General features: G+C 46.8%; 1 protein-coding gene across 2 annotated transcripts in view; it reads right to left on the minus strand.

The window, feature by feature from the left end:
- Nucleotides 1–23,786, minus strand: part of RNF220 (ring finger protein 220) — a 347,897-nt gene that overhangs the window by 74,880 nt on the left and 249,231 nt on the right. For both annotated transcript variants that reach the window (XM_069735841.1, XM_069735840.1), the window contains exon 3: nt 12,512–12,557. In XM_069735841.1, coding sequence (XP_069591942.1) covers nt 12,512–12,557 — 46 coding nt within the window. The remainder of the gene's footprint in view (nt 1–12,511; nt 12,558–23,786) is intronic.

Consider the following 23,786-nt stretch of genomic DNA (forward strand, 5'->3'; position numbering starts at 1 on the left):
ACACCACTTATCCCCTTCTTATACAACTTTGGGAAAGTTGTGAAGCAGACCTCCTAATACTGCGATCTACTACACTAGCGTCCCCCTGCCCTATGTAAAAACCTGCTCTTAGTTTGCGTTTTAATAAAAGAAAGAAAGAAGTAAATGTGTGTAAGTGTAAAAAAAAAATCAGTATAAAAGGTGAGGAACATACGGCAGTAAATCACAGCTTCCCTCCTGTATCACTCATTAAAAATGGCCTTTTGTAAGGTAAAATTATCATTGTAAGCAATAAGATCTTAAAAAAGGTAATTCACGGCTTTCTCACCCTTTAATATGATAGCCGCCATCGGCTAATTTTTCCCTTAATGGCAACAGAGCCATAAATTTAGTGCGAGCGGGGCACTTTCTTCACCTTCTCACTCCTTATTCTGGCAGCGTTCTCCTCTGCGTCTACTAGCGAGTGAGAGTGGACAAGGGACACTCGAGTTACAGCTAACACTCAGCTGAGCGAGGAGCCGGAATATTAGCGATCCTTCTACTGCTCCTATGTACTAGACTATGACTTCTATAATACTGCCCCTATGTACAGGAATATAACTACTATAATACTGCCCCTATGTACAAGAATATAACTATTATAATACTGCTCCTATGTACAAGAATATAACTACTATAATACTGCTCCTATGTACAATAATATAACTACTATAATACTGCCCCTATGTACAAGAATATAACTACTATAATACTGCTCCTATGTACAGAATATAACTACTATAATACTGCTCCTGTGTACAGAATATAACTACTATAATACTGCCCTCTATGTACAAGAATATAACTACTATAATACTGCTCCTATGTACAAGAATATAACTACTATAATACTGCTCCTATGTACAATAATATAACTACTATAGTACTGCCCCTATGTACAAGAATATAACTACTATAATACTGCCCCTATGTACAAGAATATAGCTACTATAATACTGCTCCTATGTACAAGAATATAACTATTATAATACTGCTCCTATGTACAGGAATATAACTGCTATAATACTGCCCCTATGTACAAGAATATAACTACTATAATACTGCTCCTATATACAAGAATATAACTACTATAACACTGCCCCTATGTACAAGAATATAACTACTATAATACTGCTCCTATATACAAGAATATAACTACTATAATACTGCCCCTATGTACAAGAGTATAACTACTATAATACTGCTCCTATGTACAAGAGTATAACTACTATAATACTGCCCCTATGTACAAGAGTATAACTACTATAATACTGCTCCTATGTACAGGAATAAAACTACTATAATACTGCCCCTATGTACAAGAATAGAACTACTATAATACTGCCCCTATGTACAAGAATAGAACTACTATAATACTGCCCCTATGTACAGGAATATAACTACTATAATACTACCCCTATGTACAAGAATATAACTACTATAATACTGCTCCTATGTACAAGAATATAACTACTATAATACTGCTCCTATGTACAAGAATATAACTACTATAATACTGCCCCTATGTACAGGAATATAACTACTATAATACTACCCCCATGTACAAGAATATAACTACTATAATACTGCCCCATGTACAAGAATATAACTACTATAATACTGCTCCTATGTACAAGAATATAACTACTATAATACTGCCCCATGTACAAGAATATAACTACTATAATACTGCTCCCATGTACAAGAATATAACTACTATAATACTGCTCCTATATACAAGAATATAACTACTATAATACTGCTCCTATGTACAGAATATAACTACTATAATACTGCCCCTATGTACAAGAATATAACTACTATAATACTGCTCCTATGTACAAGAATATAACTATTATAATACTGCTCCTATGTACAGGAATATAACTGCTATAATACTGCCCCTATGTACAAGAGTATAACTACTATAATACTGCTCCTATGTACAAGAATATAACTACTATAATACTGCCCCTATGTACAAGAATAGAACTACTATAATACTGCCCCTATGTACAAGAGTATAACTACTATAATACTGCTCCTATGTACAGGAATAAAACTACTATAATACTGCCCCTATGTACAAGAATAGAACTACTATAATACTGCCCCTATGTACAAGAATAGAAGTACTATAATACTGCCCCTATGTACAGGAATATAACTACTATAATACTACCCCCATGTACAAGAATATAACTACTATAATACTGCTCCCATGTACAAGAATAGAACTACTATAATACTGCCCCTATATACAAGAATATAACTACTATAATACTGCCCCTATGTACAAGAATAAAACTACTATAATACTGCCCCCTATGTACAAGAATATAACTACTATAATACTGCTCCTATATACAAGAATATAACTACTATAATACGGCTCCTATGTACAAGAGTATAACTACTATAATACTGCTCCTATGTACAAGAATATAACTACTATAATACTGCCCCTATATACAAGAATATAACTACTATAATACTGCCCCTATGTACAAGAATATAACTACTATAATACTGCCCCTATGTACAAGAATAGAACTACTATAATGCTGCCCCTATGTACAAGAGTATAACTACTATAATACTGCTCCTATGTACAGGAATAAAACTACTATAATACTGCCCCTATGTACAAGAATAGAACTACTATAATACTGCCCCTATGTACAAGAATAGAAGTACTATAATACTGCCCCTATGTACAGGAATATAACTATTATAATACTACCCCTATGTACAGGAATATAACTACTATAATACTGCCCCATGTACAAGAATATAACTACTATAATACTGCTCCCATGTACAAGAATAGAACTATTATAATACTGCCCCTATGTACAAGAATAGAACTACTATAATACTGCCCCTATGTACAAGAATAGAAGTACTATAATACTGCCCCTATGTACAGGAATATAACTACTATAATACTACCCCTATGTACAGGAATATAACTACTATAATACTGCCCCATGTACAAGAATATAACTACTATAATACTGCTCCCATGTACAAGAATAGAACTACTATAATACTGCCCCTATATACAAGAATATAACTACTATAATACTGCCCCTATGTACAAGAATAAAACTACTATAATACTGCCCCCTATGTACAAGAATATAACTACTATAATACTGTCCTTATGTATGAGAATATTACTGCTATACTACTGCCCCTATATACAAGAATATAACTACTATAATACTGCTCCTATCTACAAGAATATAACTACTATAATACTGCCCCTATATACAAGAATATAACTACTATAATACTGCCCCTATGTACAAGAATATAACTACTATAATTCTGCCCCCTATGTCCAAGAATATAACTACTATAATACTGTCCTTATGTATGAGAATATTACTGCTATAATACTGCCCCTATATACAAGAATATAACTACTATAATACTGCCCATATGTACAAGAATATAACTACTATAATATTGCCCCCTATGTACAAGAATATAACTACTATAATACTGTCCTTATGTATGAGAATATTACTGCTATACTACTGCCCCTATATACAAGAATATAACTACTATAATACTGCTCCTATCTACAAGAATATAACTACTATAATGCTGCCCCTATATACAAGAATATAACTACTATAATACTGCCCCTATGTACAAGAATATAACTACTATAATACTGCCCCTATATACAAGAATATAACTACTATAATACTGCCCCTATGTACAAGAATAAAACTACTATAATACTGCCCCCTATGTACAAGAATATAACTACTATAATACTGTCCTTATGTATGAGAATATTACTGCTATAATACTGCCCCTATATACAAGAATATAACTACTATAATACTGCCCATATGTACAAGAATATAACTACTATAATATTGCCCCCTATGTACAAGAATATAACTACTATAATACTGCTCCTATGTACAAGAATATAACTACTATAATACTGCCCCTATATACAAGAATATAACTACTATAATACTGCCCCTATGTACAAGAATAAAACTACTATAATACTGCCCCCTATGTACAAGAATATAACTACTATAATACTGTCCTTATGTATGAGAATATTACTGCTATAATACTGCCCCTATATACAAGAATATAACTACTATAATACTGCCCATATGTACAAGAATATAACTACTATAATACTGCCCCTATGTACAAGAATAAAACTACTATAATACTGCCCCCTATGTACAAGAATATAACTACTATAATACTGCCCCTATGTACAAGAATATAACTACTATAATACTGCCCCTATATACAAGAATATAACTACTATAATACTGTCCCTATGTACAAGAATATAACTACTATAATACTGCCCCCTATGTACAAGAATATAACTACTATAATACTGCCCCTATGTACAAGAATATAACTACTATAATACTGCCCCATGTACAAGAATATAACTACTATAATACTGCTCCTATGTACAAGAATATAACTACTATAATACTGCCCCTATATACAAGAATATAACTACTATAATACTGCTCCTATGTACAAGAATATAACTACTATAATACTGCCCCCCTATGTACAAGAATATAACTACTATAATACTGTCCTTATGTACAAGAATATAACTACTATAATACTGCTCCTATATACAAGAATATAACTACTATAATACTGTTCCTATGTACAAGAATATAACTACTATAATACTGCCCCCCTATGTACAAGAATATAACTACTATAATACTGCCCCTATGTACAAGAATATAACTACTATAATACTGCCCCATGTAGAAGAATATAACTACTATAATACTGTCCTTATGTATGAGAATATTACTGCTATAATACTGCCCCTATATACAAGAATATAACTACTATAATACTGCTCCTATGTACAAGAATATAACTACTATAATACTGTTCCTATGTACAAGAATATAACTACTATAATACTGCCCCCCTATGTACAAGAATATAACTACTATAATACTGTCCTTATGTACAAGAATATAACTACTATAATACTGCTCCTATATACAAGAATATAACTACTATAATACTGTTCCTATGTACAAGAATATAACTACTATAATACTGCCCCCCTATGTACAAGAATATAACTACTATAATACTGCCCCTATGTACAAGAATATAACTACTATAATACTGCTCCTATGTACAAGAATATAACTACTATAATACTGCCCCTATGTACAAGAATATAACTACTGTAATACTGCTCCTATGTACAAGAATATAACTACTATAATACTGCTCCCTATGTACAAGAATATAACTACTATAATACTGTCCTTATGTATGAGAATATTACTGCTATAATACTGCCCCTATATACAAGAATATAACTACTATAATACTGTCCTTATGTACAAGAATATAACTACTATAATACTGCTCCTATGTACAAGAATATAACTACTATAATACTGTCCTTATGTATGAGAATATTACTGCTATAATACTGCCCCTATATACAAGAATATAACTACTATAATACTGCTCCTATGTACAAGAATATAACTACTATAATACTACTTCTATATACAAGAATATAACTACTATAATACTGCTCCTATGTACAAGAATATAACTACTATAATACTGCCCCCCTATGTACAAGAATATAACTACTATAATACTGTCCTTATGTATGAGAATATAACTACTATAATACTGCCCCTATATACAAGAATATAACTACTATAATACTGCTCCTATGTACAAGAATATAACTACTATAATACTGTCCCTATGTACAAGAATATAACTACTATAATACTGTCCTTATGTATGAGAATATAACTACTATAATACTGCTCCTATGTACAAGAATATAACTACTATAATACTGCTCATATGTACAAGAATATAACTACTATAATACTGCTCCTATGTACAAGAATATAACTACTATAATACTGCTCATATGTACAAGAATATAACTACTATAATACTGCTCCTATATACAAGAATATAACTACTATAATACTGCTCATATGTACAAGAATATAACTACTATAATACTGTCCTTATGTATGAGAATATTACTGCTATACTACTGATTCTTACTGACAATCACTGATGAGGTCCCCATTAGGGTAAGTTCACACTGGGCTTTTTTGTTGCTTTTTTTTTCTGCAGCAAAACCTGATCTTCTTGGAAGGAAAGAAGCTGCGTCAGAAACGCAGGTTTAAGTGCGTTTTTGGTGCGTTTTTTTTTCTCTTTGTCCATGCTAATGTCCTTGGATTTTCTAGCAGCAAATAATGATACCTGCGTTTTTGCTGCTTTTTTTTTAACACCCATTCAAGTCAGTGGGTGAAAAATGCAGCAAAAACGCTGAAAGAAGTGTCACGCTCTATGCCCAAAAAACGCAGCAAAGCACAAAATCCTGATCACACAGAAACCAATGTGGCAGGAGATTTCTGAAGTCTCATAGGCTTTGCTGGTACTGTAAAAAGCAGCTGAAAATTAGCATAAAAAAGCAGCAAAAAAACCGCCCTGTGTGACCCCTTATTGTGAGTAAACCACAGAGGATCGAGCGAATGCCACGTTTCCGGGGTGTGCGGCGGCGGCGGCACTGTTTCCGTGTAACAAGCGATGTGCTGCGGTAACATGATGTGTGACATGCCCACTGTATGGTACTTGCTTTCCCAGGACATTATGCGGCCCCTCTTGGCACGTGTATTTGTGCCTTTACTTTTCCCTCCACCTTTTTTTCCCTGCGTACGATCCCTGTCATCTTTTCTTTCTCGCCGTTTGCACTGTCCAGCAGTGTCATTTTCCGTCTGTGTTGAAATGCAGCTTCCAGATAAAAGCCGCCGTCATTTTCCACCATTAGGCGATGAGACGTGGTCCTTTCGGCTGCCGCGCGGTAAACGCATCTTTTGGCCGTCCATCAGCGTCGCCTGTCAGTGTTTTCATCCAGCGATCGGCTTGTTTTTCCTTCAGCACAAAGTGTTTCCTGTGCGGAGGTTTAACTCCTATCTAAATAGTACTTATCACTTAACACAGGAGTGATGCGCTGACATCTCTGCTGGAAACATCTGCACTGATACTAATAGCTGCGATCCACCGAGTGATACGTGGTGTCAGGACACTCGACAGGATGAAAACGTATTTTATTCTTTATGAATCTGATGAGGGTCTAGAAGGGGCCTGTTATTTACCCAGGGGGGCGGCTCACGTCCACAATTATACAAATCACAGACATGGGGGGATTCTGGCTCTGCTCACTTCTGCACCGGTCACGTGTAGCGATTACTGCCGGATCTGCACTTGTCCTGTCCATTAGACAATGCGGGAGGATTGTGAGCCGGCCGGTATCAGTAGGTAACACGCCGCCTACGGATGCCGAAGTGAGCACAGCTGGAATTACAGCAGGAAACTTTCTAGGTTTTGAATTGTTCCCTTTTGGGAAGTTCCTTCTTGGTTAGTCGGACACTCAATATGGCCACAATTATCACTTCTTAGTGGCGGTCACACGTTTCCTACAATCTTCTTCTCGTGCCTGCTGTTGTATGTTCTGCGAGGCCTGGAGTCCGTGGATAAAGGGCAGTTTTCTCTGTGCTGCCCCCTAGTGTTGGGCCCTCTGCACTTCGTTCTCTTCACTATCCTCTGTCCTGTGTCAGATTTCCTTCTGTACTTATGGAGGGATGAAGGAAGACATGGAGGCCAACAGAAAACATCACAGGACTTCAGAATAAAACAGCTTGAAGCCACTTTACACAAAGACGACACTCCATGTAAATCAGAAAGTTTGGAGATGGCTCAATACTCCAGACTGAGGGTCTTCAAAGCCTCGTCTGATGCCTGATGAAAGTCTTCATCCGCAGGGATTCACTTTTCATGCTGGATTCTGCGGCCTTTACGGGAGCAGTGGCCGGGCCTCTGGGGCTCAGCTGGGCCCTTTCTGCTTGGAACAAGACATCGGCCCTGTTTAATTCTCACTCACCGGCAGATGAGACTGTTTGTCAACTAAAATGCTTCCCTGCTGGGCTGGGGGTCCGCGCTGGGCCTCTGCTGTGCTCTCTGTTCTGACATGCCACCTCGTGTCCATAGTATCCGCAGCTGCTCACGTAGTACCCCCTACATGTCAACATGTTACAAACCCATCACTTCTGCATTATTTTATAAAACAGACTCTTTTCTGTAATGACCCTCATCGCATCTTTTCTGCCAAGATCGCCGCCTCCACTTTCAAGTCTTAGATCTTGTCATCGGGATTCAGACAATTATCTTTTCTCCTCATCTGAGCAGTCAGAAGGGGCAATATCCTGTGAAATTGCACTAAAAGTAAATTAGACTTAACACTATCTTAATCCTTTCTGCTGCCTGGATCCGCTTAGTGATATGAATCAAATGCTTCACTGTAATGGGGGCGATCACCAGAGGAAACATGGAGATAGAGATCTGGAGGGGATTAACCCTTCACAAGCCACACATACAAAAGCCTCCTGTCAACCAATCATCCAAAAGGAAAACATTGCTACAGTTCACTCCTATTTTTTTTTGCATTTTTTCATTTATACATACATTTCTCATTAATATGATTAATTGATTTCTTTAATTTAGTTAATGAAACTTTTTATAATATAAGACGTATAATGTATTACGCCTCTCGTTCTGGCAAGTTATGATGGATGCAGGGAGGCAGTCTGAGATTAACATTTCTAACATTCTAATAAAATATTATATATCTAAATCGTACAAATGTGAAGCATCTATGTGGACAAAATAACTCATATAACATAAAAATGTTATTGGACCATATGCAAAAGCAAATAAGAAAGCTAAAGATTAACGGGGGGGACATCATGGAGCTCTGAACCGTTTTTACAGAAGGAGGCATAAACCACAGTATAAAAGTGAAGCAAATATCAGCACCCACATCCCGGCAGATGAGCAGTACGTGGAGTCAGTGTGGTATATGGAGGAATAGTACATGTAAGTGCCGAGAACCCAGGGTGTGACACCAGATCAGGGCGTCCAGCAGTGGACAAACATCACAGCGTGTGATCATTATATATACTGGGAATACAAACGCAACTCCTTGAATATGTAGAAAATGGAATCTGGCACTCTTGTATGCAGAATATAGAATACATGTTTATTTAGGCACGCAATTCCAATTTTAGTAACGTTTCGGTCTCCATCATCAATCTTCATCAGACGGATTGCTGTAGTGTATAGACAAACAGAGGAATAGCGCCATAGAGATGAGGGTAGTGGTAGTAGCCCAGAGAAAAATGCAATGTTAGAGACCGAAGTGCTGCTAAATTTGGGATTGAATAATTAAATAAGCATTTATCTGGTTTCAGGTGTGATTTTCATATTACCCACACCTGTCACTTGCCACTGGCGAGTCTGAGCGAGCACCACATGCTTCAAACAAAGTTGCTTACTCACAATTTTGGAAAGGTACCAACAATTTTATCCGACCCATTTTTGGGGTTTTGTGTGAAATTATGTTCAATTTGCCTTTTTTCCCCTCTATTTCATTTGTGTGTTTTAGAATAACGAAATAAAATAAACTATGTTTGCTCCTAAAGAGGAGTTTGGGCTTATTTTTTGTTGAACAACAATCCATATTTATCATTGAACAAGAGAGTGGGGGCCCTCGGCAGATGACCCCTGTGCCCCACTGCAAACACCGGGCCTGCCTGTAACGTGGCGTATGGGGTAGATCTGATCTCCAGGGAATCAAATTAAAGCCCTCATTTATAACTCACAGGATGGTGACGTTATTCATCTGCAATTGATGGAAAAATGGAACTATACTGAAAGTTAGAGAAAAAAATGGATTAATGCAGTCTGGAGTATGCCCGTCCAGAAATACATGTGAATAGGAACGGTGTGGCCTTTTCTTGGCATTGTCCCGTGCTGTCCAGACGGGGAACAGAGGCCGGGATGGAGGTCGGTTCTCTTCAGCAATGAGTCTGGCTTTTGTCTTGGACACAATAATGGACAATGAGAGGACATCACACCGGTCTTACTCCCATGATTATGGTGTGGGAGCTTAATATTTGGTAGCCGGACCCCCTGTAGTCTTTTCCCGGTCACTCACTGCTCGGTGTTACATTGATTTGATGCTGGAACCAGTGGTGCGGCCATTTTTCCAAAGTGTCCAGGAGCCGTTCTTCCACACATGTTCCTCGCACTACTGTGAGCCGCCTGTGTGGCTTAAATGTGCCAGGACCCGTTGAATAGCAGGAGGCGCAAAACTGCCGTCATCCATTGTGTTCTAATGAATACCATCCTGCTGGCATGTTTTAAAAGGTGAACCAATAAAAGGCATTTCTTATAAAGGAACGATGAGTGCCACCTTTTTCTTCTATGGACACTAAATGTGCTCCCGTGTTGGTAGCGTCTCCAGACCTGTCTCCATTGTGAGGTCATTGGTAGGTGATTACACAGGAGCTGCCAGCAGCGTCTCCAGACCTGTCTCCATTGTGAGGTCATTGGTTCGTGATTACACAGGAGCTGCCAGCAGCGTCTCAAAACTTGTCTCCATCGGGACGTCATTGGTCGGTGATTACACAGGAGCTTCCAGCAGCTTCTCCGGACCTGTCTCCATCGTGAGGTCATTGGTCGGTGATTACACAGGAGCTTCCAGCAGCTTCTCCGGACCTGTCTCCATCGTGAGGTCATTGGTCGGTGATTACACAGGAGCTTCCAGCAGCTTCTCCGGACCTGTCTCCATTGTGAGGTCATTGGTAGGTGATTACACAGGAGCTGCCAGCAGCGTCTCCAGACTTGTCTCCATTGTGAGGTCATTGGTTCGTGATTACACAGGAGCTGCCAGCAGCGTCTCAAAACTTGTCTCCATTGGGACGTCATTGGTCGGTGATTACACAGGAGCTTCCAGCAGCTTCTCCGGACCTGTCTCCATCGTGTGGTCATTGGTCGGTGATTACACAGGAGCTTCCAGCAGCTTCTCCGGACCTGTCTCCATCGTGAGGTCATTGGTCGGTGATTACACAGGAGCTGCCTGTAGCGTCTCTGGATCTGTCTCCCATCAGGACATCGTTGATCATTCATAACATAGGAGCTGCCGGCGGTGTCTCTGGACCTGTCTCCATCGTGAGGCAATTGGTCGGTGATTACACAGGAGCTGCCGGCAGCGTCTCCGTGCCTGTCTCCATCGGGACGTCATTGGTCGGTGATTACACAGGAGCTGCCGGCAGCGTCTCCGTACCTGTCTCCATCGGGACGTCATTGGTCGGTGATTACACAGGAGCTGCCGGCAGCGTCTCCGTACCCATCTCCATCGTGAGGTCATTGGTCGGTGATTACACAAGAGCTGCCGGCAGCGTCTCCGTGCCTGTCTCCATCGGGACGTCATTGGTCGGTGATTACACAGGAGCTGCCGGCAGCGTCTCCGTACCTGTCTCCATCGGGACGTCATTGGTCGGTGATTACACAGGAGCTGCCGGCAGCGTCTCCGTACCCGTCTCCATCGTGAGGTCATTGGTCGGTGATTACACAAGAGCTGCCGGCAGCGTCTCCGTGCCTGTCTCCATCGGGACGTCATTGGTCGGTGATTACACAGGAGCTGCCGGCAGCGTCTCCGTACCCGTCTCCATCGGGACGTCTTTGGTCGGTGATTGCACAAGAGATGCCGGTAGCGTCTCCGTACCTGTCTCCATCGGGACGTCATTGGTCGGTGATTACACAGGAGCTGCCAGCAGCGTCTCCAGACTTGTCTGCATCAGGCACATCGGGGACGTCATCAGTCGGTGATTACACAGGAGCTGCCGGTAGCGTCTCCGGACTTGTCTCTATCGGGACGTCATTGGTCGGTGATTACACAGGAGCTGCCAGCAGCGTCTCCGTACCTGTCTCCATCAGGACCTCATTGGTCGGTGATTACACAGGAGCTGTCGGTAGCGTCTCCAGACTTGTCTCCATCAGGACCTCATTGGTTGGTGATTACACAGGAGATGTCGGCAACGGATCCTGAGGATTTGTACAATCAGCAGCAGAACCTTCCTCAGACGAGGAGGTGCTAGGATTTCTGCAGGAGGCTCAGACTGGAGATATTCGGATAGTTTGTAAGTTTAGTTTCCATTTCCATCACTTGCAGATCAGTGCCGTCTCCATCCTGTGATGGATCAGTATCGTCTCCTCCATCGCTTTTCCCTCTTGGTGGTGTAATATCACTGTTGATTGTATTGATATTTGCTTTACTCTTGTGCTGTTGTTGACTCTTTTTGGAGGATTGTGTATAATACGTGTAATATGGATAGTCTCATAAAAAAATTTATTTTTACACAGATTATTCTTGGTGACATTTTTGCTTCACATTTCCAGTATTTAATGTACCATGAGACAATTACTATATTAAAGTATCAAACGAGAAAGTCACAGCTACACATCCAGTAATATGCAGGAAAATATCAATCCAGGCACAAAAAAAATAATGGCGCCCGCTGGATAGTTAGTTACCATTAATGGAGTGGGCATTATTACTCACCTTAGGAGTACCTGGTGGCATGGCGTCTTTCAGCATCGAGTTCTTACTGCAGATAAAGGGGAAAGAGAACAAATCGGTAAATCCAGAGGTATAACTATAGAATTATCTATAGAGAAAGGATCACAGTAGACAGAAAGCCTAAGAGCCCAATGATGAGCCCACCCTAGAGTCCATGCAGGCTCCTGAGCTTGTCCCCCTCCCCATTGTCTCCATTCACTGCAAGCTCCTGAGCTTGTCCCCCTCCGCATTGTCTCCATTCACTGCAGGCTCCTGAGCTTGTCCCCTCCCCATTGTCTCCATTCACTGCAGGCTCCTGAGCTTGTCCCCTTCCCCATTGTCTCCATTCACTGCAGGCTCCTGAGCTTGTCCCCCTCCCCATTGTCTCCATTCACTGCAGGCTCCTGAGCTTGTCCCCCTCCGCATTGTCTCCATTCACTGCAGGCTCCTGAGCTTGTCCCCCTCCCCATTGTCTCCATTCACTGCAGGCTCCTGAGCTTGTCCCCCTCCCCATTGTCTCCATTCACTGCAGGCTCCTGAGCTTGTCCCCCTCCCCATTGTCTCCATTCACTGCAGGCTCCTGAGCTTGTCCCCCTCCCCATTGTCTCCATTCACTGCAGGCTCCTGAGCTTGTCCCCCTCCGCATTGTCTCCATTCACTGCAGGCTCCTGAGCTTGTCCCCCTCCCCATTGTCTCCATTCACTGCAGGCTCCTGAGCTTGTCCCCCTCCCCATTGTCTCCATTCACTGCAGGCTCCTGAGCTTGTCCCCCTCACCATTGTCTCCATTCACTGCAGACTCCTGAGCTTGTCCCCCTCCCCATTGTCTCCATTCACTGCAGGCTCCTGAGCTTGTCCCCCTCCGCATTGTCTCCATTCACTGCAGGCTCCTGAGCTTGTCCCCCTCCCCATTGTCTCCATTCACTGCAGGCTCCTGAGCTTGTCCCCCTCCCCATTGTCTCCATTCACTGCAGGCTCCTGAGCTTGTCCCCCTCCCCATTGTCTCCATTCACTGCAGGCTCCTGAGCTTGTCCCCCTCCGCATTGTCTCCATTCACTGCAGGCTCCTGAGCTTGTCCCCCTCCGCATTGTCTCCATTCACTGCAGGCTCCTGAGCTTGTCCCCCTCCCCATTGTCTCCATTCACTGCAGGCTCCTGAGCTTGTCCCCCTCCCCATTGTCTCCATTCACTGCAGGCTCCTGAGCTTGTCCCCCTCCGCATTGTCTCCATTCACTGCAGGCTCCTGAGCTTGTCCCCCTCCGCATTGTCTCCATTCACTGCAGGCTCCTGAGCTTGTCCCCCTCCCCATTGTCTCCATTCACTGCAGGCTCCTGAGCTTGTCCCCCTCCGCATTGTCTCCATTCACTGCAGGCTCCTGAGCTTGTCCCCCTCCCCATTGTCTCCATTCACTGCAGGCTCCTGAGCTTGTCCCCCTCCGCATTGTCTCCATTCACTGCAGGCTCCTGAGCTTGTCCCCCTCCCCATTGTCTCCATTCACTGCAGGCTCCTGAGCTTGTCCCCCTCCCCATTGTCTCCATTCACTGCAGGCTCCTGAGCTTGTCCCCCTCCCCATTGTCTCCATTCACTGCAGGCTCCTGAGCTTGTCCCCCTCCCCATTGTCTCCATTCACTGCAGGCTCCTGAGCTTGTCCCCCTCCGCATTGTCTCCATTCACTGCAGGCTCCTGAGCTTGTCCCCCTCCCCATTGTCTCCATTCACTGCAGGCTCCTGAGCTTGTCCCCCTCACCATTGTCTCCATTCACTGCAGACTCCTGAGCTTGTCCCCCTCCCCATTGTCTCCATTCACTGCAGGCTCCTGAGCTTGTCCCCCTCCGCATTGTCTCCATTCACTGCAGGCTCCTGAGCTTGTCCCCCTCCCCATTGTCTCCATTCACTGCAGGCTCCTGAGCTTGTCCCCCTCCCCATTGTCTCCATTCACTGCAGGCTCCTGAGCTTGTCCCCCTCCCCATTGTCTCCATTCACTGCAGGCTCCTGAGCTTGTCCCCCTCCGCATTGTCTCCATTCACTGCAGGCTCCTGAGCTTGTCCCCCTCCGCATTGTCTCCATTCACTGCAGGCTCCTGAGCTTGTCCCCCTCCCCATTGTCTCCATTCACTGCAGGCTCCTGAGCTTGTCCCCCTCCCCATTGTCTCCATTCACTGCAGGCTCCTGAGCTTGTCCCCCTCCGCATTGTCTCCATTCACTGCAGGCTCCTGAGCTTGTCCCCCTCCGCATTGTCTCCATTCACTGCAGGCTCCTGAGCTTGTCCCCCTCCGCATTGTCTCCATTCACTGCAGGCTCCTGAGCTTGTCCCCCTCCGCATTGTCTCCATTCACTGCAGGCTCCTGAGCTTGTCCCCCTCCCCATTGTCTCCATTCACTGCAGGCTCCTGAGCTTGTCCCCCTCCCCATTGTCTCCATTCACTGCAGGCTCCTGAGCTTGTCCCCCTCCGCATTGTCTCCATTCACTGCAGGCTCCTGAGCTTGTCCCCCTCCGCATTGTCTCCATTCACTGCAGGCTCCTGAGCTTGTCCCCCTCCCCATTGTCTCCATTCACTGCAGGCTCCTGAGCTTGTCCCCCTCCGCATTGTCTCCATTCACTGCAGGCTCCTGAGCTTGTCCCCCTCCGCATTGTCTCCATTCACTGCAGGCTCCTGAGCTTGTCCCCCTCCCCATTGTCTCCATTCACTGCAGGCTCCTGAGCTTGTCCCCCTCCCCATTGTCTCCATTCACTGCAGGCTCCTGAGCTTGTCCCCCTCCCCATTGTCTCCATTCACTGCAGGCTCCTGAGCTTGTCCCCCTCCCCATTGTCTCCATTCACTGCAGGCTCCTGAGCTTGTCCCCCTCCCCATTGTCTCCATTCACTGCAGGCTCCTGAGCTTGTCCCCCTCCCCATTGTCTCCATTCACTGCAGGCTCCTGAGCTTGTCCCCTCCCCATTGTCTCCATTCACTGCAGGCTCCTGAGCTTGTCCCCTCCCCATTGTCTCCATTCACTGCAGGCTCCTGAGCTTGTCCCCCTCCCCATTGTCTCCATTCACTGCAGGCTCTTGAGCTTGTCCCCCTCCCCATTGTCTCCATTCACTGCAGGCTCCTGAGCTTGTCCCCCTCCCCATTGTCTCCATTCACTGCAGGCTCCTGAGCTTGTCCCCCTCCCCATTGTCTCCATTCACTGCAGGCTCCTGAGCTTGTCCCCCTCCGCATTGTCTCCATTCACTGCAGGCTCCTGAGCTTGTCCCCCTCCCCATTGTCTCCATTCACTGCAGGCTCCTGAGCTTGTCCCCCTCCCCATTGTCTCCATTCACTGCAGACTCCTGAGCTTGTCCCCCTCCCCATTGTCTCCATTCACTGCAGGCTCCTGAGCTTGTCCCCCTCCCCATTGTCTCCATTCACTGCAGGCTCCTGAGCTTGTCCCCCTCCCCATTGTCTCCATTCACTGCAGGCTCCTGAGCTTGTCCCCCTCCCCATTGTCTCCATTCACTGCAGGCTCCTGAGCTTGTCCCCCTCCCCATTGTCTCCATTCACTGCAGGCTCCTGAGCTTGTCCCCCTCCCCATTGTCTCCATTCACTGCAGGCTCCTGAGCTTGTCCCCCTCCCCATTGTCTCCATTCACTGCAGGCTCCTGAGCTTGTCCCCCTCCCCATTGTCTCCATTCACTGCAGGCTCCTGAGCTTGTCCCCCTCCCCATTGTCTCCATTCACTGCAGGCTCCTGAGCTTGTCCCCCTCCCCATTGTCTCCATTCACTGCAGGCTCCTGAGCTTGTCCCCCTCCGCATTGTCTCCATTCACTGCAGGCTCCTGAGCTTGTCCCCCTCCCCATTGTCTCCATTCACTGCAGGCTCCTGAGCTTGTCCCCCTCCCCATTGTCTCCATTCACTGCAGGCTCCTGAGCTTGTCCCCCTCCCCATTGTCTCCATTCACTGCAGGCTCCTGAGCTTGTCCCCCTCCCCATTGTCTCCATTCACTGCAGGCTCCTGAGCTTGTCCCCCTCCGCATTGTCTCCATTCACTGCAGGCTCCTGAGCTTGTCCCCCTCCCCATTGTCTCCATTCACTGCAGGCTCCTGAGCTTGTCCCCCTCCCCATTGTCTCCATTCACTGCAGGCTCCTGAGCTTGTCCCCCTCCCCATTGTCTCCATTCACTGCAGACTCCTGAGCTTGTCCCCCTCCCCATTGTCTCCATTCACTGCAGGCTCCTGAGCTTGTCCCCCTCCCCATTGTCTCCATTCACTGCAGGCTCCTGAGCTTGTCCCCCTCCCCATTGTCTCCATTCACTGCAGGCTCCTGAGCTTGTCCCCCTCCCCATTGTCTCCATTCACTGCAGGCTCCTGAGCTTGTCCCCCTCCCCATTGTCTCCATTCACTGCAGGCTCCTGAGCTTGTCCCCCTCCCCATTGTCTCCATTCACTGCAGGCTCCTGAGCTTGTCCCCTTCCCCATTGTCTCCATTCACTGCAGACTCCTCCAGGTTTCCAACACCCAGGAGGACAGATGGGCAGTCATACCAGCCATTACATCCTGAGCTCAGATGATGAGGTCACAGCTGACGATGCCATAATATTACGTCTCTGTTGTATTAGTTGTGATCAGTAAGCTCGCCGGCACCCTCCGTCTCCGGCACCCTCCCACACCAGCAACCCCCCGGTCAGCACCCCCCCTCTTGTCAGCACCCTCCCTCGCCAGCACCCCCCTCTGGCCAGCACCCTCCCTCGCCAGCACCCCCTCTCACCAGCACCCCTCTCTCGCCACCACCCCGCCTCGCCAGCACCCCCCCTCGCCAGCACCCTCCCTCGCCAGCACCCCCCTCTCGCCAGCACCCCCCCTCGCCAGCACCCTCCCTCGCCAGCACCCTCCCTCGCCAGCGCCCCCCCTCGCCAGCGCCCCCCCTCGCCAGCGCCCCCCCTCGCCAGCGCCCTCCCTCGCCAGCACCCTCCCTCTCGCCAGCACCCTCCCTCGCCACCACCCTCCCTCGCCAGCACCCCCCCTCTCCAGCACCCTCCCTCGCCACCACCCCCTCTCGCCAGCACCCTCCCTTGCCACCCCCCTCCCTCGCCAGCACCCTCCCTCGCCAGCACCGTTCCCCGAGCTATACGCCTGAAATGTAATAACGTCAGTCGCCCCTCAGGACAGGTGACATTAGAAACAATTACACCCTGCCGCCGCCGCCCCCTGTAATTTCTTTGCTTATTACAGTCATCTTTCTGATGTAAATTCTCTGTCTAACAGGCCGGGAACAGCAGCGGAAATAAATTATTTTTCCCTGATTGAATTTGTCAGGTCACAAAGCACCTGGAGCTCTGGAGGGTCCTGAAATCTGTGTGCGGAGATGTGGAGCATTTAGGGGGGCAGCATGTTGCCCCTGGTCGGACACATGTTCCTTGTAGCCCCCTGGCTGTAATGGATGAGGAGGCGGGGGGCATTTAATATCAGGATTTGTATGCGCGCCTGCAGCCAGGGATGAGCAGGCAGCGAGCAGCAGATGCCGACAATAGAAGGCGACACATGAAATCAGATCTAGTCTGGATTAATCTCCATGGGCTCTGGCGCATGCACACGGGCACACTCCAGAACGCCGCACCAACACAAATACATTTTTATGAGACTTTTTAGGCGCTCAGCACATGAGATGTGACAGAGGAGACAATGTCGCTGTCATGTTCACTTTGTCGAGGGCACTTTCGTCCCAGATTATGAACAGCGGTGCTATGAGGGGGTGAGCGGGGGAGAAATTGAATTTGGCTCTTTAGTGCTCCTTGATTTGGCAGATGGCCGGGTGTGTTGAAATGAGAAGGAGACGGGGAGGGAGAGGTCCGTGATACAGAAGCCACAAGCCCGTCCTTGGTCTGTCACATGGCAGCTTCGGGTAAAAAATGGCTGAAAATTAAGGCTGAAATGTAAATTCTTCTTTTCTTCAAAGTTTTGCTGCTGCAGTCTTGAAGTCTTTGTGAAGCTGCAGCCGGAGGGTCCGATGAGACAGGGGTGGGCTTCCGACTACCTCAACCTCCAGCGGACAATGCAGATAAGCTGGAGCCACTATAGCTGTGCGCAGATGACCCCGCGGCAGGGAGGCGTCGCACGAAGCTTCCATTATACGGCTCCAGTCTCACTGCATCCTCTACCGGTGTTCTACACTGAAATAAATGCATCCTTCCATGCTTTACACTGCAGCCGCTTCAGACTGGCCATGAATGGCTGTGATAAGTGCTCGTGGTCATTACATCAAGGACACACAGGTTCTAGTCTGTAAGCAACTAAATCAGCAGGGAAAAGGCCCGAGAGGAAGATCTCTGTAAGGCCGCGGTCACACAGTCAGTATTTGTAGCCACAACCAGGAGTGGGTGATAAATGCAGAAGTGGTGCAGATGTTTCTATTAGACTTTTCCTCTAATTGTTCCACTCCTGGCTTTGGTTACAAATACTGATGTAAAATACTGACCAAATACTGAAGGTGTGAACGAGGCCTAAGAGGGAGCCCTGGATGATGGCGCAATAAGGGGGAGGAGCCTGCAGAGTGGCGCAATAAGGGAAGGACCCCGGATGGCCATGGAATAAGGGAGAGGAGTCTGGAAGGTAGTGGGAGGAGCCTGGAGAGTGGAGCAGAAAGGGGAGGAGCCTGGAGAGCAGCTCAATATAGGGGAGGGGCCTGGAGAGTGGCACAATAAGGGAAGGACCCAGTATGGTCATGGAATAAGGGAGGAGCCTGGAAGGTAGTGGGAGGAGCCCAGAGAGTGGAGCAGAAAGGGGAGGAGCCTGGAGAGCAGCTCAATATAGGGGAGGGGCCTGGAGAGTGGCACAATAAGGGAAGGACCCCATATGGTCATGGAATAAGGTAGGAGCCTGGAAGGTAGTGGGAGGAGCCTGGAGAGTGGAGTAGAAAGGGGAGGAGCCTGGAGCAGCTCAATATAGGGGAGGGGTCTGGAGAGCAAGTCAAAGGAGAGGAGTCTGAGTGGCTAAAGGCAGTGGAGTCTGGAGAGCAGCTCAATATGAGGGAGGGGCCTGTATAGTCACTCAATAAGGGGGAGGAGTCTGGAGCTTCCACAATAAAGGGGAGGAGTCAGGATAGCGGCTCCATCAGGGGGAGGAGTCTGGTTAGCATCAGTATCTTCGTTTTGTGGTTTTTCTCTGGATTATAAACTCATAAATTATTTAATCCATTTAACCCCTTAGTGACCGGGCCAATTTTTTGAAAATCTGATGTGTCACTTTATGTAGTAATAACTCTGGAATGCTTCAATATATCCTAATGATTTCTTTTCATGACACATGGTACTTTATGATAATGATGCATTTAGGTTGATATGTTTATTTATAAAAAGATCAGAAATTTGACAAGAAAACATATATAGCAATTTTCAGACTGACCGATTCTTCCTTTATTCCAGACCCCACACCAATCTAATATATAATTGCCTAGAATACTACTTCCTGCAATTTGTGCCAACTTCCGTGGCTTTGTCCGGAGCTAATGTCCGGAGCTAATGTGCGGAGATAATGTGCGGAGCTAATGTCCGGAGATAATGTCCGGAGCTAATGTCCGGAGCTAATGTGCGGAGCTAATGTCCGGAGCTAATGTCCGAAGCTAATGTGCGGAGCTAATGTCCGGAGCTAATGTCTGGAGCTAATGTGCGGAGCTAATGTCTGGAGCTAATGTGCGGAGCTAATGTCCGGAGCTAATGTGCGGAGCTAATGTGCGGAGCTAATGTCCGGAGCTAATGTGCGGAGCTAATGTCCGGAGCTAATGTCCGGAGCTAATGTCCGGAGCTAATGTGCGGAGCTAATGTCCGGAGCTAATGTGCGGAGCTAATGTCCGGAGCTAATGTGCGGAGCTAATGTCCGGAGCTAATGTCCGGAGCTAATGTCCGGAGCTAATGTCCGGAGCTAATGTGCGGAGCTAATGTCCGGAGCTAATGTCCGGAGCTAATGTCCGGAGCTAATGTGCGGAGCTAATGTCCGGAGCTAATGTGCGGAGCTAATGTCCGGAGCTAATGTGCGGAGCTAATGTCCGGAGCTAATGTCCGGAGCTAATGTGCGGAGCTAATGTGCGGAGCTAATGTCCGGAGCTAATGTCCGGAGCTAATGTCCGGAGCTAATGTCCGGAGCTAATGTCCGGAGCTAATGTCCGGAGCTAATGTGCGGAGCTAATGTCTGGAGCTAATGTGCGGAGCTAATGTCTGGAGCTAATGTCCGGAGCTAATGTGCGGAGCTAATGTCTGGAGCTAATGTGCGGAGCTAATGTCCGGAGCTAATGTGCGGAGCTAATGTCCGGAGCTAATGTGCGGAGCTAATGTCCGGAGCTAATGTCCGGAGCTAATGTCCGGAGCTAATGTGCGGAGCTAATGTCCGGAGCTAATGTCCGGAGCTAATGTGCGGAGCTAATGTCCGGAGCTAATGTCCGGAGCTAATGTCCGGAGCTAATGTCCGGAGCTAATGTCCGGAGCTAATGTCCGGAGTTAATGTCCGGAGCTAATGTCCGGAGTTAATGTCCGGAGATAAGTGACGTCAACAGTGTCCAGTGTCTGATTGGTTGCCGCCTGCTGCGAGCGACCAATCAGAAACGTGCCGTACTGTGACACACTCCGCCCGCCATTTTGGTGTGATTTTTGAATTTTTACCTCACAGCAAGTTTCTACTGCGTGGAGGCGGCCCAGTGACGTTGCTCTTCAAGCTCCTGCCGAATTTCGTCAAAAAAATGATAATACCATTTACCACCACTATATATATTTAGTTGTGAAGTGGTTCAGTGACATTTTCACACCAATTTTGAACTTTTGTTTGGTGTTTTCTCCATATACTGCCTATTATTCACTGACTGTTATACTGAGAGACTGCCGTTTATTAACCTCTTCTTTGCCACATTGGGTATATTGCTCTATTATTTGCCACATAAGGACATTGTCCATTATTGCCCAGCAGTTTCTCTGCAATATAAACTGCCTATTTATTAATATCTGCATTCCTGCAAAGATCTATTGCCTATTATTAACTGGCTATTTTCCTACTACCTGACATTGTTCTTAAGCAAAGAACCGTTGTTGTGGCATTTGCCACAACACGCAAAGTTGTCGTCTGATGTCTTTCATCCCTCCCCTCATGTTCATGGATCCTGTGTCACTGTACCTTAAATAACAAGAATTGTCAAGAGCTGGTGAGTGCAGCCATTTTTTGTTCTTTCTTACTATTATGTATTAATTGTATTATTCTTACATTTGAATAAATAAAGTATAAATGGATTCTAGACTCCCGATTCTTTAGAATCGGGCTGCCATCTAGTCATTAATAAATGGCCTTCCCTCAGGTCGGCTTTACATCCGCACATTGGTAAAGTCTTGTGTTATTTTGTTGGCATTTTAGGTTTAAAAATGTGTCAGTAGTTTTTAATTTAAAAAAAAAAATGTACAAAACTTATTTTTTGGGAACCTGTTCAGTTTTGAAGTGACTTTTGGGTCCTGTATATGGGAGACCCCCAACGTTCTGGCCCAATAGCCGTGTGCAGACAATCGGGTGGTTGCAGGTTCACTTTCCCTCTTTGTTCTAAAGTGGAAATTTTACGGGATATTTTGCCAAATGAAATAAAAATAACCGGAGATGATTGTGGTGGTCCACACAGTGCCCGAGCCCCCGATAATCAGGTCCTGGGCCCGGAGATAATGACCCATTTCCATAGTAATGGCCGCCCGTGTCCCGGTGATACGCGCAGGATACCAGCCCCGTCCGATACCAGCGCCTGCCACCTCACTTTTAATTAAGATGATTTACACGGAGTTATCCTTGGAAAATAAAACCCGCCGCCCGGCATCCTAATAAAGCCAGATAATCACCGGCGGCCCCCTCTCCCCGTAACTTAGCGCTTGTTCTAATCTGTTTGGGGAATTAGCCGCCAGTTTATTACGGGAGACGACTTCCTTTTCTGCCTTTTTAATCTCTGCTGTTTTTACCTGTAATTAACGGCCGCCCAAAGAATTGCAACGTTGGCATCGGATAATGAAGCGTTCAGGCCGCTTTACAGGGAGCAGCTGCGAAATGAGGCGAAACACGGCTATGTGGGAAAGCTGGAAGCCTGGTCTCCATGCCAGTGCACCGGCAGCTGCGCGTGTCACCCAGCTTTCCCAGGAATATAGCGGCAGCTGTGAGGGATCTCGTCAGGTCATTCTGGATAGGATCTTCCCCAGTGACATGAGGCCGGTGTCCTGTGTGATCGATAAGGCAGGAGAGGCCACATCTCACCGGATGAATTCACACCAGGCCTGATAATAACCTGACAGACTGCGCCGGGAACATGACCTGACAGGTGGCCCTCCTGGAGGGGCCACACATGGGGCAATATAGGGGCCGCACACTGGAGAGGTGGGCCCTCCTGGAGGGGCCACACATGGGGCAATATAGGGGCCGCACGCTGGACAGGGGGACCCTCCTGGATGGGCCACACATGGGGCAATATAGGGGCCGCACACTGGAGAGGTGGGCCCTCCTGGAGGGGCCACACATGGGGCAATATAGGGGCCGCACACTGGAGAGGTGGGCCCTCCTGGAGGGGCCACACATGGGGCAATATAGGGGCCGCACACTGGACAGGGGGACACTCCTGGAGGGGCCACACATGGGGTAATATAGGGGCCAAACACTAGAGAGGTGGGCCTCCTGGAGGGGCCACACATGGGGCAATATAGGGGCCGCACACTGGAGAGGTGGACACTCCTGGAGGGGCCACACATGGGGCAATATAGGGGCCGCACACTGGAGAGGTGGGCCTCCTGGAGGGGCCACACATGGGGCAATATAGGGGCCGCACACTGGACAGGGGGACACTCCTGGAGGGGCCACACATGGGGCAATATAGGGGCCACACACTGGACAGGGGGACACTCCTGGAGGGGCCACACATGGGGCAATATAGGGGCCGCACGCTGGACAGGGGGACCCTCCTGGATGGGCCACACATGGGGCAATATAGGGGCCGCACACTGGAGAGGTGGGCCCTCCTGGATGGGCCACACATGGGGCAATATAGGGGCCGCACACTGGAGAGGTGGGCCCTCCTGGAGGGGCCACACATGGGGCAATATAGGGGCCGTACACTGTAGAGGTGGACCCTCCTGGAGGGGCCACACATGGGGCAATATAGGGGCCGCACACTGGAGAGGTGGGCCTCCTGGAGGGGCCACACATGGGGCAATATAGGGGCCGCACACTAGAGAGGTGGGCCCTCCTGGAGGGGCCACACATGGGGCAATATAGGGGCCACACACTGGAGAGGTGGGCCTCCTGGAGGGGCCACACATGGGGCAATATA

This window comes from Ranitomeya imitator, chromosome 8 (assembly GCF_032444005.1).
Source record: "Ranitomeya imitator isolate aRanImi1 chromosome 8, aRanImi1.pri, whole genome shotgun sequence".
NCBI classification, from domain to species: Eukaryota; Metazoa; Chordata; class Amphibia; order Anura; family Dendrobatidae; genus Ranitomeya; species Ranitomeya imitator.